This window comes from Pseudozyma hubeiensis, assembly GCF_000403515.1.
Source record: "Pseudozyma hubeiensis SY62 DNA, scaffold: PHS19, whole genome shotgun sequence".
Classification (NCBI taxonomy): domain Eukaryota; kingdom Fungi; phylum Basidiomycota; class Ustilaginomycetes; order Ustilaginales; family Ustilaginaceae; genus Pseudozyma; species Pseudozyma hubeiensis.
In genome coordinates, this window is record NW_012133801.1 from 278,839 (window position 1) to 297,495 (window position 18,657).

The 18,657-nt window shown below is 56.3% G+C and overlaps 6 protein-coding genes across 6 annotated transcripts; 3 read left to right on the forward strand and 3 right to left on the reverse strand.

Annotated features, from left to right (window-relative positions):
- Nucleotides 1-72: 72 nt before the first annotated feature.
- PHSY_001694 (hypothetical protein) lies at nt 73-5,777 on the forward strand (the record flags this gene model as incomplete). The annotated part of the gene is made up of 3 exons (XM_012332322.1): nt 73-268; nt 1,990-2,139; nt 4,519-5,777. The coding sequence occupies 3 exons, from the start codon at nt 73-75 to the stop codon at nt 5,775-5,777; spliced, it is 1,605 nt and encodes a 534-aa protein (XP_012187712.1).
- Nucleotides 5,778-6,857: 1,080 nt separating this feature from the next.
- Nucleotides 6,858-9,041, forward strand: PHSY_001695 (hypothetical protein; the record flags this gene model as incomplete). The annotated part of the gene is made up of 1 exon (XM_012332323.1): nt 6,858-9,041. The coding sequence occupies one exon, from the start codon at nt 6,858-6,860 to the stop codon at nt 9,039-9,041; it is 2,184 nt and encodes a 727-aa protein (XP_012187713.1).
- A 219-nt stretch (nt 9,042-9,260) lies between these two features.
- Nucleotides 9,261-10,592, reverse strand: PHSY_001696 (3-hydroxyisobutyrate dehydrogenase; the record flags this gene model as incomplete). The annotated part of the gene is made up of 1 exon (XM_012332324.1): nt 9,261-10,592. One exon carries the CDS (start codon nt 10,590-10,592, stop codon nt 9,261-9,263), a length of 1,332 nt encoding a protein of 443 aa, XP_012187714.1.
- An 888-nt stretch (nt 10,593-11,480) lies between these two features.
- PHSY_001697 (hypothetical protein) lies at nt 11,481-13,475 on the reverse strand (the record flags this gene model as incomplete). The annotated part of the gene is made up of 1 exon (XM_012332325.1): nt 11,481-13,475. The coding sequence occupies one exon, from the start codon at nt 13,473-13,475 to the stop codon at nt 11,481-11,483; it is 1,995 nt and encodes a 664-aa protein (XP_012187715.1).
- A 537-nt stretch (nt 13,476-14,012) lies between these two features.
- On the forward strand, nt 14,013-17,555 carry PHSY_001698 (hypothetical protein; the record flags this gene model as incomplete). Its single annotated transcript, XM_012332326.1, has 1 exon — nt 14,013-17,555. The coding sequence occupies one exon, from the start codon at nt 14,013-14,015 to the stop codon at nt 17,553-17,555; it is 3,543 nt and encodes a 1,180-aa protein (XP_012187716.1).
- A 307-nt stretch (nt 17,556-17,862) lies between these two features.
- On the reverse strand, nt 17,863-18,288 carry PHSY_001699 (protein transport protein; the record flags this gene model as incomplete). The annotated part of the gene is made up of 1 exon (XM_012332327.1): nt 17,863-18,288. The coding sequence occupies one exon, from the start codon at nt 18,286-18,288 to the stop codon at nt 17,863-17,865; it is 426 nt and encodes a 141-aa protein (XP_012187717.1).
- Between the last annotated feature and the right edge of the window lie 369 nt (nt 18,289-18,657).

Consider the following 18,657-nt stretch of genomic DNA (forward strand, 5'->3'; position numbering starts at 1 on the left):
CCCGTGTGCAAGAGGGGACCGAGAAAAACAAGAAAATGAAATAACAAAACACACCAAAAAGAACAAAGCGATATGCAGCGAAATGTCGAGCGTGCATACGAGCTGCACGGCCGCACACCAACTTGGGACCTGTCACCGACCCAAGCGAGAAATCATGGCAGCACAGCAGAGACCGAAGAAACAACACGGCCAGGTTACTCTCACAACCGAACAACAGCTCACACCGTCAAGCAGGCACACAGCAGCCTCATGCAGCTGGGTTTGCGAGGTCGGTCTGGATCGCAAACACGCCCTGATCCTCTCCCACCCTGGCAACAGCCTCGAGCTTCAATCTGTTTTCCGGTCGGATCCCGACGCCATCTGCCTCGAAGCCGAGCGGAGAAGGACGAGCAGGATGCAGAGTCGCGACGTTGTATACATGATCTTCGCGATGTCTTCACGGCGCGCCACCTCGCCTCGTATCGTGTGTCTCAATGTGCTCGAGCTGTGCTGTCTCGCTTCTGCACGAGAGCGTCAGTCGAATTGTGACAGACGCAAAAAGGATATTAGGCTCGATCGCGGGCAACGGTCCCACGCATACAGGGTATGATCCTGAATGGCAACGCCACGGGCTTCCGCATTAAAGAGTAATCCTGACAGCTCAGTCGAAGCGCACCGGGCATGGCTGGTCACCAACGACTGAGAAGACTTGCAATCGCAATCGGAGATGGCTTTGAGCAAGAAACAAACACAATAACTTGGCATGAAATTGGCCGGCTGTCCGGTTCAGAACGTTCTTGAACAACAGAAAAACAACTTCAGAATGAATCGTCAAATTACAGTCTTCTTCGTGCGATTTTCGCACACTTTGCACGGCATGGAAAGGGTTCGGCGACGGCTCGCATCTGTCCGGACGAGCCAGCAAGAATCTCAGATAGCGGAGCCAGATCAACGCTCGACAACTCAGCATCATGGTGGAGACGACCTTGGCTGTGAGGGGTGGCTGTGTCTCATCGCTGCAGACGGACTGCCTTCTATGGAGACTCACCAACAGATTGTGGCTTAACCCTCTTGCTGGGTCAACCCCGCACTCCGTCGGCAAGTCGACACTGACGAGCAATCGATTCGATGACCGCAGCGCAGCTAATCACCAGCTGCTGATGGACAGTCGTGCGATGAGCGATACCCCGATCTCTCTCCTCGCCGTTCCGTCGCTGTGATGTCGTCCCCGGAGCACGGTGTGTGGTGAATATTCTGCAACCATTGCATCCAGCGGCAGGTTTCAAATTGGTGGTCTCTGTGTCACCGCATACGCAGGATCGCTTCGACCTCGCGATTGCCGCAGGAATGCAGCTTCGTCGATCGACCGGTTCCGACTTTCAAGAAGCGAAGGCAACGCATGCTTGAGATCACTCGTTCGCCTGCAGCCCGCGTCGGGAAGTGGCAAGCCAGAACAATTTCGAGGAGGACGCGTGGTGCGTCGGCTCTCGGCGGTTGGCTGTCGCCGTCTGATCTCCGCTTCTGGTCTCCGATCTAGTTTCTTTTGCTGGCGAGCATCCGGGCGCTTCTACCCTTCCGTCTTGTCGTCGGTCAATGCTTGGCAGCATCGTCCACAAAGAGGCAGATCCGACGGACAGGGCACAGGAGACAAATCTGAGCACCGAATTTCACTGTTACACCACTTCTTCATGCGATCGTAGAAGCGCAGAGCATGAATTTGCGGCCGAGACCTGCGCCGGCATGTACAACAGAAGGACCATTGACCACATTCGACGCACTGTCACAGCGTGCATCGATTTATGAACGATTGGCACGTCGATTCGTCAAGGCTATTGACTGCAGCGGCGTCTTCTGTTCCGGCATAGTGCCAGTGTGCCGCCACGAGATCGGTCATATCTTGCACTATGTGTACGACTGAACACCCGGACAAGCATCGCAGGCGAGCCGACAAGATTCTCAGGCAAGGAAACGTCTCTTTTCTGATGGGTCACCTCACTTCGCATCCTATAGAAGTGTCAGAGAGGACGAACTTTCAGCAGCGGCACCACATGCAGGGCAGGATTGACAATTGGCGCAATGAAGTACAGTGTATCTGTATCGTTCCTGATCGGCACCTGTCATCTTGTGGTGCTCATGCCGTCGACAAACAAATTGTCGCTGGTGAGACCCCTGTCACAGTACGTCATGCCATGCGTGCAGCATCGGCTCGCATGCGAGCTCCCGTTTCATAGCGCCTTGTTCGTTGCGACGGATCAACCGACCCTTACTTGAAGTCATCGGCGATCTGCCTCGCAAGACATTCTGACGAGACCCTTCCTTTCATTCACGACGTATGAGAGTGTGTGTGTCATGGCCACCGAAAGTGCGGAGCGCGGGATCGCAATCAAAATCTCGGGATCCCCACTGATGGCTCCCACGGTCATGCAGCGTGCTGCCTCGCGCTATCGACACGGGGAGCGCCTGTGAGCAGTAGCGATGGTCGCCTTGATCGTCTGCATGGGAGAGTAACTCAGTAAGTACCGTAATGTTTATATCACATGCACGCCCAAGCAGACGCTGCTGTGGACACGTCGCCTGCCGATCCCTCTCTATTATCACATCCCTTCATGAAATCACAACCATGCATTGTGGATTTTCCGGATTTTATAATAATTGATCGTATGACTATCTTTTTCGAAGAGGTCACTTTTTTGCCCATCGCTGCGGACATAATATGTTTCAAACATCCGAGCGCGGTCGCTTCGTACCTTGTGAAGAGTCGATATTCTAGGCTTCCCGAGTGTTTCCTTCCTTAGGATATGCACTCCTTCTTTCGACATTGAGTTAAAAAGCAAGGCTGTTTGTGCACGACCACTCGACCAGCGAAAAGTGTTGCACTCGATCGACAGCGTTCAGGGTCCAGTCACTGTCATCTCTTCTCGAGTCTTTTCCGTGAATTTTGCCGAGGCTGTCCAGAGACGCGCATGCCGCGATGCCGTCACGTGGCGCACGAAGCCACTGCATTTTCGCCGCGGCCCCCTTCCCTGTGCAGCCATACTCCTGTGTTTGCCGGCATTGCATTCGTCGTGTGCGCGCTGGATGCCTTGCGGTGGTGCGAATGGCGTCTGATGCGCGGTGGTATGGCTAGAACCGCTGGGCTTTCACCTACAACGCCTGGCGCAACAACGATTCTGCGAGTCGCGACTGAAGCTAATGTGTGGTGAAGCATCACGTTTGGTCCTGTGGAAAAAAAAACCAGCCTTGAAAAGAGGTCGCGAAATATAGTAATGCTTTCCTCACCCCTGGGTTTCGGGGTCGCGCCACCGCTCCGAGGTATGGGCCTGCCTAGCAGGTCCATTTTCGACACCGGCCCACGATTGCAAAGATGGAGAGAGGAAAGAGAAGAGGTGGCAAGACAGATGAGTCGCGCTGCTTGTTAGACCGTGGTCTCCGAGGTCCGCCATGGTTGAAAAATCGCTCGACCACCTTCTTCGGACGAAAAAAGAAGGGAACCCTTCGAAAACCGACAAAGTCGCGATCCCGATGGCCTAGCCGCCACACAATCGCGAGATCAACCGCTTGCGTCACCCCGCAGGGAATTCATTTCCCCAGCTTAGCTCGGACGCCAAGAGTCGCGACCTCGAGGTCACATCTTGTTGAAGACTGAATACCAGACGCAAATCGTATCAGCCCTCTCTCGCAGCCCCTGTTCGCTGTGCCGTGCCGGCCAAATTACCCTAGCCGAGCTTGCCCTTCGACACGATCAGTCACCGCCGAGTGTGGGATCGGAATGACCAAAGCCAAGCGGAATGGGGCCCATGAAACGGGGACTCGCTACTGCCCTTGGTGACCCAGGCTGAAGTCATCGACGAGCCAGGGACAGTTCATACAGTTATTGACATAAGCGACGTCCGTCGTGCTTTCATTTCGAGAGTGTTTTTCAGGGCCGCCGGGCCGAGCAAGAATTACGAACCAACTCGTTAATTGACACGAGATTTTGCTGCACCCACCTGCGCTTTTGATTTCATCTGCAAGCCGTCGACGGTGTCACGAACGATCCCAGCACGAAAGAAGGCGCGCAACGGCATCATCTGTGCGGGGAAAGCCGCATTTCTGTTCTTAGTCGCCAAACGACCAGCCGTCTCGGCTGTGCTGCTGTATCTTGTCGCCAAGAACTCAGGACGCCTCGTAGGCGAGAGGCTTCGTTTAGCAAGGATCTGGCCAGGGTCTTACGAAATGTGCTTCATGCAGAACGCCTGGATTCGATTGTCCTCACCTGAGATTTGCGGAGATTTCTTCCTGATTGATTTTGCTGAATGGGAACGTGGGCTTGAGTTCTGATCGATCGCTTCAAACCACCTTTGCCTGGCCGCTCCGAGACTCGCCCGTGGTCAGGGCCGAAGCTGTGAACCAGCGTCTCATCGTCCATCTTCCACCTCTACCCTCAAACGCCTCTGCACCACCACCTCTGAATTGCTTGCGCTACCCCCGCAACGACGAGGGCAGGTCGAAAGGTCGACCAGCGACCGCGCTATAGGCAACTCACACATGTTTCGGTAGCCATCGTCGTGTCATCTGCCATCATGACACAAGCAAAAGCAAAGGAAAGCACGGGCTTCTTCTCGGTGCTGCTGGGACTCGGTAGCGTCGATCTTACAGGCGAGACTCAACCCGAAGATCCCAAGCGTTCTTTCAACGAGAGTCGCCCACCGGCGCCGCAGTCCCATTCCCGACCACCAGCAACGACAAGGCCGCATCAGCGCACGACATCGTCATTTGCAAATCAGTCACAAGCGCCTGTCAAACCATATCGTTCAATGGATAGGAGTCGCGGCGATGCCAGGGGCGACCACGCAGAGTACTTCCCGGAATCGACAGGCCGCAAGCAGGCCGAGACGTCGAGGGAGCGACCACGAGCAGATGGGCGACCTTCCATGACCTCGATGCGCTCATCTCATACCGAGACCTCCTCGGATGCCGTGAACGGAAACGCATCGAAGGACAAAAACAAACATGAACCTCGCGTTCCTCGAAAGGTCGCGTTCAACACACCCACCCACTCACTGCGCAGGGAGATCCTCGGCAAACCCAAGCATGACGAGGCACGCAGCAGTTCGGACTCGTCCGTACGGCCTCCTTTACCTCGGCCCTCGGCAAAGCCGAGCAAGTCGAAGAACACACGCACCGCTTGGAAAGCAGAGCTCGAAGAGCGCAATTGGAACTCGTCCACGGCTACCTTGCAGAACAAGGAGGAGCTCCGTCCGCGTCTCGGCAACTACCGATCGGCCAAAGGAGGCTCGTATCCCCTTGGTAAGACGTCGCAGGCTGACGGCTTCCAGGCGGTGCGCGGATCTGGACCCGACCGCGTCATCATCTCAGCTCTGGCACCGGCGGAAGCTGAGACCCCGCTTGACACCAGATATCTGCCGATCGCCTCGACAGCGAAACAGAGACGGTCAGGACCAACGCCAGTCTCGCCCCAGCTGCGCGCTTCTCAGGACGCTGGTCGGACGAAGATAGGACCGGCTGACCCGGATCGTAGCAGATCGTACCGCGACCGTCAGAGCTACAGTAAGACGGACGGCGGACCGAAGCTTGCCAGAGAGCCGCGAGGATCACACTCTCGCGTCGACAGAACTAGCCCCCGTGCTTCCATGCCGTCTCGTCCCATGGGACCCATGCCGGATCTGCCGACGGAAACACTGCTCTCGCGCAACATGAGCAGGGCCCGAGCTGGTGCACAAAACCCCATTAGTTCGTATCATACCCAAAAGACGCACGAGCGCAACATCGATCGAGCCAAAACGCAGAAAGCCTAGTCATTTGCAATCTGCCATCAGCATGCTGTGTTCAAGAACAATGCATACCAGGACAATCTTTCCCTCGTCATCCACAAGCGCGATTTGCTCGCGTTCAAGCCTGAACACCGGATCGATTCCTTTGATCTGAGCTTGACAAGGTTCCGCAGTGCCAGCCGAGGAGCCTTTCCACCTTGACCGTGAGAACTCCACAGAACCATCGGCTGGCTCGCTTTGTGTGTACAACAACCGTTGAGCCTGAGCGTGAACCTGAGCCTGAGCTTGAGCCTGAGCAAATTCTCGAGATTTGGGATGCATCTTGCTTCGTGCGCTGGCCTCGTCGAGGTCAAGAGCAATAAGACCGCCGTTGCAGAGCATGATGATCTGTTCAAGCAGTGTGCGCCCCAACAGCCGACGAAGGGCGAAATCGAGAAGCCGCGTTCTTCATTCTGCGCTCCGTCGCGTTGAGTAGCTGGACGCGGCTCCTCCGAAATTGTCGCTGAGACATCGGGGCGTTGAAAGTAGAAGTTTAGTGACGATTTGGGCCGAGCAGCCTCTGCGCACTCTTTCGTGGGAAAACGCGTTCAGCTCCGCGCTTCACGCCTGTTCTCGTGTCGTGCAATATTTCGGATGCATCCGCATCCGCATTTGCAGGGGCCCTCGCATTTCCTGCTGTGCGTGTCGGCAGTCTTCCATCCATCCATTCACTTGATCGGACCATTGACTCATCCTTCCGTCCTTTCAACCATCTTGGACGCCCTTTCCACCTCGCCATCATCGGCCCTGTTCCTATCGTCACGCCGGATCGACACCCCAAGTGCAGGCGAACACTATCAATATTGCCCCGTCATCGACTCAGCCCAAGCAGCAGCGCCGACGTGTCCGAAGCACACTCCCTTGACGCTAATACTCAGTCACTCGCCCTATTGCTAGGAACTTTCGCGTGCAACATCACTGCTGACGAGGTAGAGCGCACCATCGGCGCTTGAGTCTCTGTTTGTACGTGGACGCCCACAAATTTTGACAGCATCTGTTCCACGAGGATCTCGGGCGCGTTGACTAGCAAGATACCCTTGGCCGCCACTCGATAGCTCCGTGATCATGTTTTACAGCGACGTCATCCTTGCCAAGCGCGGGCCGCTGGCTCGTGTCTGGCTCGCTGCTCACTGGGAGCGCAAGCTCAGCAAAACGCAGTTTCTCCAGACCAGCATCGAAAAGAGTGTCAGCGCCATCATGGGCCAAGAGGTCGTCCCTATGGCGCTGCGTCTTTCTGGTCAGCTGCTGCTCGGTGTCGTACGCATCTACTCTCGCAAAGCCAAGTACCTCCTCGAGGACTGCAACGAGGCCCTGCTAAAGATCAAAATGGCCTTCCGCTCCGGTGCCGTCGATATGACCAGCGACCAGCTCAACATCTCCAGAAACGCCATCACGCTTCCTGACATCCGCACCGATCTCGACATCTTGCTGCCAGACCAGGCAATGAACGACTATGATATTGACTTTGAAAAGCTTGCGGCCAAAAAAGCTAAGAAGCTCGCCGACAACCCCACCGCACACACCGCTCGCGCCGCCGACATCACCCTTCCCACCGTGGACTATAGTGCCTTCGACGATACATTCGACGTCTCGTCTGGCATCGATGGTATTGCATCACAAGACTTTGATCCCGATGGTGGATTGGATCTCGGTCTCGAAGACGACTTCCCCGAGGTCGAAGGTCGCAGGAACGACGCTGGTCAGCTAGTCGATGAGAACGGCGATCCGCTTCCGGAGGACGACTCACTCAGCATCGGCGTAGGTCGTGACGCACCCAGCGAAGCTGGTCGCCAATCTGTCGCATCGATGCTCAATCTCGGCATGGACAACGACATCACTCTTGGCTCGGCAGGTGGATCGCAGGCTCCCAGCGTCGGCATGCCCGACTTTGATCTTGGCGGAGACGGACTCGACCTCGGACTGGACAATGACGGGCTCGATCTCGGCCTCGACGCACCCATGGACATCGATCGTCAGACGACGCCTCCTCCCGGCGACAACAGCATGGCGCTCGCAATGGCCGACATGACACCGAGAACAGCGGCGCGCATTCGTGACGTCGCTCAGCAGCGCCAGCAGGACGAGGCTGCTACGCGACAGGCCAAGGCCCGCAAACAGATCGTCGATGCGCTCACTGAGCTGCCCGAGACGCAGCTCGGTGGCCTCAGCCAAGGCCTCAGCCAAGGCGCTGTCGGTCAGGCCGCCAATCTCTCGGACATCTTGACAGAAGAGCGCTACCTCCCACGATCGCGAGCCTACCTGCGCCTGCTCACCATCCGCGAAGACCCCTTCTCGCACTTTATGCCATTCGCAGACCCTTCGAACAAGGACAAAAGCTCGCAATTTATCGGACCCAATGGACTTGCCTCGGAGCTCAGCGAGCTTTTCACGTTCGATCTCGGTGCCATGCGACGCCGACGCGCGGCTGCGCTCGGCGACGACGACAGCCCCAACAAGCGCGCCCGTCTTGGTGACGAGTACTACGAAGATATGGGTGTCGCCCGCCGCGCACAAGGGCAGCGCGAATCTGTTGGCTTCGGTGACATGGACCAGGACCAATCCGGTTTCGACTTCAGCATGGGTGGCGATGGCGCGTTCGACCTGCCACCTGCTGAAGGTCTTGACTTTGGCGACGATGGTCTGCGCCGATCTTCGCGCAAGTCGCGTGCGGAAATGGAGGCGGACGCGGAAGGCGATGTAACGGGTCGTTTGCCCGCTCTGTCGCGCATGTCGACACCCGAGATCGACGACGGCGGACTCGACTCGCTCGCTGTGAGCTCCACCAACCCACTCGGCGTGTTTGATGTGCGACCCACCGAGGAGTCGGCAACAGCAGGCGAGCAGGCAGCAGCATCGCAACTGCGGGCATCGGAGGACGCAGAAGCCTCCACAAAGGGTTGGGCCAAGAGCACCGTCCGTGCTTTGCGCGTCGTCCGATCGCAACTCTCTGCCGAATCCGCCATCGCTGATGACGACGAGACTGCACAGACGCAGACGCAATCGCGATTCGTCGAAGTCGACCAAGAGACGGAAGAGAAGAAGCTGTCTTTCGCAAAGATCTCGACCAACGCTTCGCGTCGTGCTGCAGCAGGATTCTTCTTCGAGATGCTCGTGCTCGGTACCAAGGACTGCGTCAAGCTGCAACAGGATGAGGCCTATGGCGATATCAAGGTCAGCGCCAAGGACAAGCTCTGGAACGCTTCCGCACCGGCAACGCAGGCCACGCAGTTGGCACCTACTGCGGCTTGAGAAGGTGCGACCTCGCTCACCCTCGACTTTAGCATGTTTTCGTTCACCTTTCCAATTCTGTCTCCTCATGTACATTTAGCTGTTCGCGTTCTGCACGCTCTTGCTGTCATTCCAGCTCCACGAATCAATACCATTCGCTACAATACAACAGTCTGAAGGATTTTTCATTGCTTGGAGTAATAGACCGAGTTGCACGGTATGCCCTGCAGATCCAGCGTTTCAAGAAGACGATCCACCGTCCTTCTCGGTCTTTGCCCACTTCTTCAACATCTCCTTCTTCTCGAATGGTTCCACACCGGCGGTCACCCTGAAGCCAGCGCTCAGCGAGCTCCAATCCAGGTTAGCGCCGCCAATCGCCCTTGCCGAGACCATGTGCTGCCTGGCCAACTCAATGATGGGTAGAGGACAGTCTACCGACTCTCCCAGCTTGATGATGTGACTCGCATCCTTGATCCCCCCGTTAAGCGTAAATCCGTTCTCGCCTTGAAAGTTGCTGTCGAGGATCTTCTTTCCGTAACCGAGAGCAGATGGTGCTGGGTAGAACTCTTCGAGCCATTCGTAGACGCGATCGCTGCCGACACCTGTCTTTTCCGCCAACGTCATCGTTTCGCTGAGCATTTCGATCGTGGAAACGATGATGGAGTTGCCGATGAGTTTGAAGCTCGCTGCGCGTTCGGGGTTGGAGCCGAAGTCCATGATCTTCCTACCCATGGCGGGAACGAGGAATTGCGAGGCGAATTTCTTCGAGTTGTAGGGCCCTGCGACGGCGAACACCAATTTCGCGGTGGCTGCCATGGGTGGAGGACCGAAGGCAGGTGCAGCGACAAAGTGACGTTTGGGGAGCGCCGAGATTTTGCGTTCCAGCTTACCCGTCGTAGCGGGGTAAAGCGTGCTGGTGTCGATGAGAAGCGTGGAGAAGCCAGAGGAGATCCGCTCCTGGGCATGCTTTCCCACACGTTTCTCTTCAGCTTGCAAGAGAGCTTCGTAGATTTGTTCGGCAGCATCGTCGTCTGACAAGCTGGTAAAGATGAGATCGCAACGTGTGCCGATGGCCTCGACCGAGTCTACAGCCTTGACGAGCCCGTCCAGCTCCTTTTCTAGAGCCTGCGCCTTCGATACGGTACGGTTGTACACGAGAAGCGGCGGCAAGGGTGGGGACATTTCGCGCATGTGCTTAGCCAAGTTGGCTGCCATCTTGATGCCCATGTTTCCCAGGCCAATCCATCCTACCTGATGCTGCGGATGAGGCGTGCTGGGCGTGCTGTAGGGAATGTTGACGTTGTCGGCGCTGCCGAGGTGCGATTGAGATGCCATTCTGCGAAGAGTTTGTACGAAGACTGAGTAGCAGAGACGGTATGTAAGAGCAAGGGAGGAAAGAGAGGGGCGAGAAGAGGAAGAGAGCGAGGAAGAAGATGCGCAGCAACCTCCACGAAAGGGCGGCGCATCTTCGGTGGAAGAGCTCACCGACGCTACGTATGCGTGCAGCGAATTCCCGCGCTGAGCAACCGAAAGCTTACGCACAAGCCAGGCGCAAATCGGGCCCCGATGCATTTTAGCAAGCTGCAGCTTTTTGGAGCCGCATGCACGCTCATGGGACCCCTGTCACACACCAGCATCATCTCTATCTTCCGCTCGCACTCTATCTTGCAAGGGCTTCTCACACCCGCTCGCGACTTCGTTGAACGACATCTCTTTAGCACAGCAAAAGCTGACCAGCAGGTGAAGACGTTCACACACCACAGTAGCATAGTCGAACAATGTCGGGCTGGACGACCGTCTGGGTGTTTCTCATCGCTGCTGGTGCGAGCAGCGCCGTCTGGGTCACAACGCCCAAGGGACCAAATCAAGTGTAAGCTCGATTGACTTCAGAAATCCAGGACAGGATCTACGATGCTGACACTCGGCTGTGTTTTGTTGTGGCTTCGACGACCCCCAACAGATTGATCCGAACATCGGTAACGCTTGCGTTGACCTGCATGTACCTCATGTGGTTCATCATCTACATGGCGCAATTGCATCCCATCGTCAGTGAGTATAAGCACGATTGTTGCTGCTCATAAGAGCGTCGTTCTGACATGGTCTGACTCCCTCCTTCTCTCCATCCTCGATCCGATATTGCAGAACCAAAGCGCGGCGACGTTCGATTCTTGGAACACTAGATGAGCGCCACACTTCACCCTCTTAAACCTTCAACACGCATTTTCCCATCGCCACATCCTCACACGGGGGATAGAGGCATTGTACATTAGCTTGTCCGCTCGAAATCACAGATCCTCGCAAAGCACAGTCAACTACGTCCACACAAATCGGGTAACAGTGAATTGTGACACTGGCATCGTCGTCGCAGCTACGAGTGATTCAATCGTCGGAGATCATGTCCGCCGAATCAGGAATCTGCTCTGAAATCTCTTCCGAAGTGTCTTCAGTAGACCGGGCTCGTTAAGAAAAGTCCAGGTGCAGAAGGATACGCTTTCCGTCGCTCAGAGTGTCGAGTACGCCACCCCAGTGCATCTCGCCGAACGCATCCCTGTCAGCGGTCATGTACACTCCCACCTCGTCCATCTGAAGGCTGCTGCATTGTCGGTACGAGTCACGTACAGGCCGATTGGCCTCGCAAAACACTGAGATCGGAGGGGCGGGTTTCTGACCAGAGCCCGCATCGGCATCAGCGTCCCGAGTCTGCTCTGCCTGCGTCGATCCATCGTCTGACGAGCTTCGAGAGCCAGGCACGTCTTCGCAATGCTGCTTCGTGCTCTGCACAGCGGCTACGTCGCCTCGACCGTCGTCTGGCGTCGCTGACGCTCCCGCAGTGAGGTCAAGGATCAGCGCGCGATCATTGACAATGACAGCTTTGCCTTCGTGCACTGTCAACTGTGCATCGCCCAGTGTCTCCCACATACGAGGGTTGTTCCATCCCAGATCCGACAGGTCCTCCTCGACACCCCCCACGACGCGCTGCTGATAGTATTCTTCCAGATTCTCGAACTCGATCTCGACCAAGAGCTCCGGAGGCTTGTCAGGATGGTTGAAGAATTTCTGGTAGTCTCTGATCAGTAACACCGTGCCTTGGCCGAGGATCAGCAACGTCTTGGTCTTGAGGTCCGGATGTACGGCAGACCAAATCTGGTACGGCGTCATGGTTAGCTGGGCCCAATTCATGCTATTCGGGCCGGCCTGCCAAAGGTTTGGAGGCGCTTTCACCAGTTGCTGTCGAACGAAGGCAGATTGTGGCGAGGTTGACGCTGCAGGTTGCTTCAGACGCCAAGTCGTAGGCGGCGGCTGACCAGATGCAAAATGCTGGCTGAGGTTCCACACCAAGCTCTTGGTGCGACGCGAAAACACCGAGACCGACTTTGCTCCTAGCCCGTTGAGAAAGACAAACTGGTTGTCAAAGTCAATATAGTTGATGTTGCCTCCTCGATGCGGTGAGTTTCGAAAATCGATCGTCTCCACAAGCTCCTGCCGTGGTACGTCCCAGATCAGAATGAAACCATCCTGGCTCGCAGCGCACAGGTACGGGAACTGGAAGCGGTACGCTCGAATAGGCCGCGTGGAGCTGAGGATCGTGAAACGCTGATAGTGACCTCGGTCTGGAGCACGTCCGAGGTCGGGGACCAGACTTTCGCGACGCCACACTTCAAAGTGACCGATGCCCGGACGGTCAAAGATCATCCAGCCGCGCGAGAACTCGAGATGCGGGCTCGGTCTCGTCGCCGTCCGTGCGATGTGCCAAAGGAGGGTGTTGGTGGAGTGATCGAATACCTGGATGCCACCATTTTGGCCCGTGACGATGTAAGTACGCTCCTCCGGATCGATCTTGCACCTCCAGACTCCAGCACCGCATGTCTTTTCGTGTAGAAGACGATGATGTGGCAGCAGATATGGAAGCGCCTCGGCAGTTCCAGAGGTTGCTTCGGCGTGTCCGTCGTCGTCGGGATTCGAGCCGGTCGTCGGGAGACCGATCGGATCCGTTCCCGACCAGTTACATTCGAGACGCCATAGCAGACAGCATAACGAACGCCAGGTTCCGCAGTCATCAAAGTAAGCGGTGGTGTTCCTCGATCGGTACCTTTGTATTGTGGCTTGCAACAGGTCATGCGACTGTGCTTGCTCGGCGGAATGGTCGTACTGCTGCAAGACACTGCCCACTACTCGGATGCCGACCGACGCCTCTTGAGCGGCACGTTCCGACTGGCAGTAGCCGAATTGAACGGCGAGATAGCGCCAGACGGCCTCATCAGTGCAGATGCTGTTCCATGCGCGGCTCACGCGAGCACACCGTGTGAGTGCTGACGGTTCTAGGAAGCTGAGAAGGTATGAGAAAGTCTCTGGCGGAAGAACGCTGCTCGGGTCCGTTCGAGACATTGTTGCCGCGGTAGGGGAGAAGGCTCGGACCTTCTTCCGAGGTCCCCCGTCGCTATTGGGTGCTGCCATGCTAGGCACGGTCAAGCAGCGCTCCTAGAGGTGACATGAGCCGCAGAATTCAAAGGATTGCTTTTGAATCAAAACTTGAACCAACAGACTCCTTCGATGCGAAAAGCGTTCAGCTTCGGAGCATTGCCACTGCGATATTGCGAGAGCTCGGATTGGACTGTGGCGGAAGCAACGCCGACTGTGTTGTAGGACGAGCTTCAGGAGCAGTGGAACAGGACGAGACTGTCGGTTCAGGGTCCATGCGTTGGTTTCGGAATCGTGATGGTGATTTGCACCGCGTCGGAAGACCCGCCGCGGCCAACCTCCACAAACATGCATGTAGCCAGGCACGGGATAGAGGTGCCTCTTCCTCCCCCTCTCTCTTTCCGACCATCACCACAGACATTCGTCCTTCCGCAGCTTCTACCCAGCACGAAATCACGAAGCATCAGCATCGCAAGGGATGGAAAGAGATTATTTTGTGCAAGTATCACTGCTCCGGCTATAGACTGTCCCTAGACATCGAAAGTGGGCAGGACGGCGAAGAAGGAACATGCCATGCACGTCTACTTGCAGGATGCGCCGCGAGTGATCGCACTCGTCTCAGATGACAACGAGACAAACATCGTCGGCCATGCGTCCGAAAAGCTCGCTTCTGCCACGGCAATCCTCGTCTCGACGCAGGCGGCCGCAGCGACGAACGACAATGCTTCCGCACTAACAGGCTCCACCGCAGCCAATGCGGCCCCGACCGCCAAGGCGGTGGTAGAGGTGGTCAAGGAGGAGGAGATACAAGCCCTTAACCTGCAGAGACTGACTACAAAGCCAATATACGGATGCCTCGGTCTCATCAATGTTGGCCAAGACCTGTTTGTGGCTGTCGTTAAGGCAGCCCAAGAGGTTGGAGCTATTCGACCCGGCGAGACGGTGATGCGCATCACCGCCGTCTCCTTCTACTGCGTCAACCGCTCGACATGGGACGATACGCTCATCTCGGAAGCTCCAGGCTCGCAACCAGAGACATACGAATCATACGGACCAGGCCACGAGGGGGCCGTCACACAGCCAAGCGTATACGAGCATCCATGCACTAGCTTAAAGAAGCTTCTGAGCACAGGAACCTTCTACTTTGCGCAGGGCGGCACCTTCGACCTTTCGACACGACTCGACCAGCGTCTTGCCGGTGCGAAATCAGGCCAAAAGCTGGGTCACGACATCTCGCATTACGACGGCCGCTTCGTATGGAACAACTATATGATCGAACCGCTCATTAGCTTTCGCGAACGTCTCGACAAAGCAGATCGAGCCAGGATTGACAGTGGTTGCTTCCTGCTCTTGGCCATTCAGGGATTCGTCGGCGCCTTCCAAGCGACGCAATCCGCGGTTCCTGGTTCGACAGCTGCCGATGGCGCTACTTCTTCGTATTCAGCAGCCACGGCTGCAAAGGCAACGGCAACATTAGCTTTGATCAGTCGTCTCAGCTGGAAGAGGGCAGGGACACGCTTCAACACACGCGGCGTTGACGATGATGGCAATGTCGCCAACTTCGTAGAGACCGAGACGCTCTTCAGCGACGGCAACGCCACGTTCACCTACCATCAAGTCCGCGGCTCGGTTCCTCTCTTCTGGGAGCAGCAGGGTCTTCAAGCCTTCAATGCCAAGATTCAGATCACTCGCTCACGCGGTGCCTCGCAGCCAGCCTTCGACCGCCATTTTGCCGACCTGATCTCGCACTACTCCCGCATCCACGCCATCAATCTCCTCGGCATTCGTGATGCAGAGACGGTCCTCACGTCGGCCTACGCAGAACACATGCGAAATAGTGCAGCAGAAAAGATCGCAATCCTGCCATCGGACGAGTCGACCTGTGTTCAGGGCGACGTTGTGCTGGACGACGGATCCGAGCGCCTTGGCCTGACCAATTTCGACTTCCACACGGTCTCTCGCAACACGGGAGGAATCGACGGCGTCCGTAGCGAGCTCCGCTATCTCGGTCCTGTGCAGCTCAAGCGCAAAGCGTTCGGCTACTCGCTCATCGATGGCGCGACGGGCAAGTTGCTTCGACGCCAGAAGGGCGTCTTCCGAACAAACTGCCTCGATTGCTTGGACCGCACCAACGTCGTCGAGGATATGCTCTCGCGTTCCATGCTCGACACCTTCTTCGAATCTGCAGCCAGTCGCGATCCTTCTTACGTGTCGTTCCAGGACCCTCATCATCCCATTTGGGTCTCGCATCGTGTGCTCTGGGCAGAGAACGGCGACGCACTCTCCAAGATCTATGCGGGAACAGGCGCGCTCAACACAAGCTTCACCAGGACCGGAAAGAAGACGCTCGGCGGCCTCCTCAGCGACGCCGCGAAAAGCGCAGGCAGGATGTACATCAACAACTTCCAGGACAAGAACAAGCAGAATGTCATCGATGCGCTGCTCGGCAACATGGCAAATCAAAGGCCCGTCACCGTATTTGACCCCGTCCTCGATAGCGTCACCGCAGAGCTGAATGCTAGGGTCGACGAGTATTCTTCCAGCCGGGACATCACAATTCACGTTGGCACGTACAACCTCAACGGCAAAGCGCCCGGCGAGTCGCTCATTCCCTGGCTCTTCCCAGACGGCGAGGATCGCGAGCCGGACATCTTTGCCATCGGTTTTCAGGAGATTGTGCAGTTGACGCCTCAGCAGATCCTCATGACCGATCCTGACAAAATCCGTACGTGGGAGGCCAAGATCATGGACACGATCGCGCGCAGGCGGGGCGGACGCTCGCGCTACATTCTACTGCGCAGCGAACAGCTCGTAGGAACGGCTCTCGTGATTCTGATCAAAGAGGAGCTTGTCAACGATGTGAGGCTGGTCGAAGCAGCAACACGCAAGACTGGTTTGAAGGGAATGAGCGGCAACAAGGGCGGTGTGGCGATCCGCATGGACTATTACGATACAGCATTATGCTTTGTGACAGCCCACTTGGCTGCCGGACATTCGGCGTGGGAAGAGAGGAACGCCGATTACTGGACCATCACCCGCGGTCTATCCTTCGCACGCGGCAAAACGGTCGGCAACCACGACCATGTCATCTGGCTCGGCGATTTCAACTACCGCATCGATCTGACCAACGACGCTGTCCGCTCCATGGTGGCACGAGAGGATCTTGGTGGACTCTACTCGCGAGACCAGCTTCGTCGCAGCAAAGACGCCGGCGAAGTCTTCCCTGGCTACCAAGAAGGTCCCATCACTTTTGCGCCCACATACAAGTACGATAATGGCTCGGATCAGTACGACTCTTCGGAAAAGCAGCGCATCCCGGCATGGACCGACCGCATCCTCTATCGTGGACTTGGGCTGCGTCAGCTAGGCTATGCTAGAGCCGAGCTCAAGACGAGCGATCACAGGCCAGTGTACGCTTCGTTTGTTGGACCTGTCCGCATCGTCGACCATCTCAAGCGAGACACAATACGAAAGCAGCTTCTGCTGGAGAAGAAGGCCACCGATGGTATCGTAGGAGGAGCTGATGTGTCGTCCGACGAATCGGCAGATGACTCGAGTCTTCCTGACCCCTCAGATGACCATCAGCAGTGGTGGAACCAGCCAGGATCTGCTGACGAAGACGACGGTAGCGAGGATGGAGGCGTGGATGAGATGAATCCTTTCCGCAAAGACGGCGCAGGAGGATCGAAGCAAATCTTCTCTGCCACGGACGAGGCGCGAGATGGGACTTCGTCAGCCAGGAACAAGGAGCTTTTGGACCGCTCAAGCGTCAGCTCGACGCCGGTCTCACCCACCATTGCGTCTCGGTCCACAGAAGCTGTCCCAACTCCCGGGGCTCCTCTGCGCAAGACAATCTCCACGTCGCCGACCGTCGAAAGGAGAATCGCGTCAGGGCCAGCATCGCTTGCCAATGGACGCTCTGCTCCGCCTCCGATTCCAAGCAAGCCTCCCGCAGTGTCGTCCGGCGCGAACGGCAGCGGCACAGCTGTGCAGGCGTCCGTACTGTCATCGTCGCCTGCGCCGCCTGAGCTGCCAAAGAGACCGCGGATGGGCTCAAGGTCTGCCTCTTACTCGTCGACCAAGTCTAAGAAGAGCTTGCTGGATGATAGCGATTGATGCAACAGACGCCAACGTTTCGCGGGGAGCCAATGTCCCCCATGCAAACAATTGTCACTTCTGTGTGTTTGACGTTTGATTGAGGTTTATGCACCTATTGTCCAGCATCGTACACGTCGGCCCCACCGCTCATGTCCTTGTACTGTGGTCGATCGTCAGGGACGATGAGAAGAGACGTGATGTCAGTGATCGAGATGAAGTTGAGCGGTTGAAAGCGATCAATTGACTTACCTCTTGAAGCGACATGTTGGCGATCGAGACGTTGGAGGCCTGTTTGGGAATAGAATTCGGTTAGTCTCATCTCATATCAAGCGAGCAAGCCGCTGCGGAGAAGACTCACTACCTCGACGGATGACCTCGCCCTCGCCTTCAACGTGTCCCCAGTCTTCTTGCCCTTCGAGATCTCCACTATAAGGACCAGGTCATCTTTTTCCTTGTCGGCGATTAGAATGCAATTGGTGTTCCACTTAGCATCCTCTCCGTCCGCTTTTGCTGTTTCTTCACCTTTGACCAGCCTGTCGTGATATTCGAGTACGTCCTTCTCTGAGCTCAACTTGACAGATGAGTTTGACGGCTGAACGAGCTGGATCAGCTTATACAGCCCGCATTCTTCTCTTGGTCCTTCGCCGCTGTTGATCTCGTCGATAAAGTCGCTCGATCGGATGTTGTCCAGTACGGCTTGACCTTTAACACTCGAGCCAGAGAGAATGTAGAGCGCTACGTGTTCGACCATCGCTACCTTTCGTGTGATTGTGCAGGATTGAGCGCTAGCAAAAGTTGTAGAATGAATGATAGAAAGTGAGTCGAGAAGGAAGTGAAACGTGGACGCTCAAGAGGATGGCACGTTCGCCATGCACGTTATTTTTTGGCCCTTCCTCCACTTGATATCATCGGGCAACGCCTTGACGGCATCGAAATCGGGAGGCGATTCAGCTCATCGTCCCTCGACATGTTCACTCTTCCACCGTCAAACAGCACTATGAGCGTGCATTGCCCATCGGTCCACATCATAGCGACCAGTGACCCGAGGTTCGCAGCTGCTTAGACTCTTGACCAACGCCGAGGCGCCAAGGGGCCTGACCAATTGGGGGTGAAGGTTGCA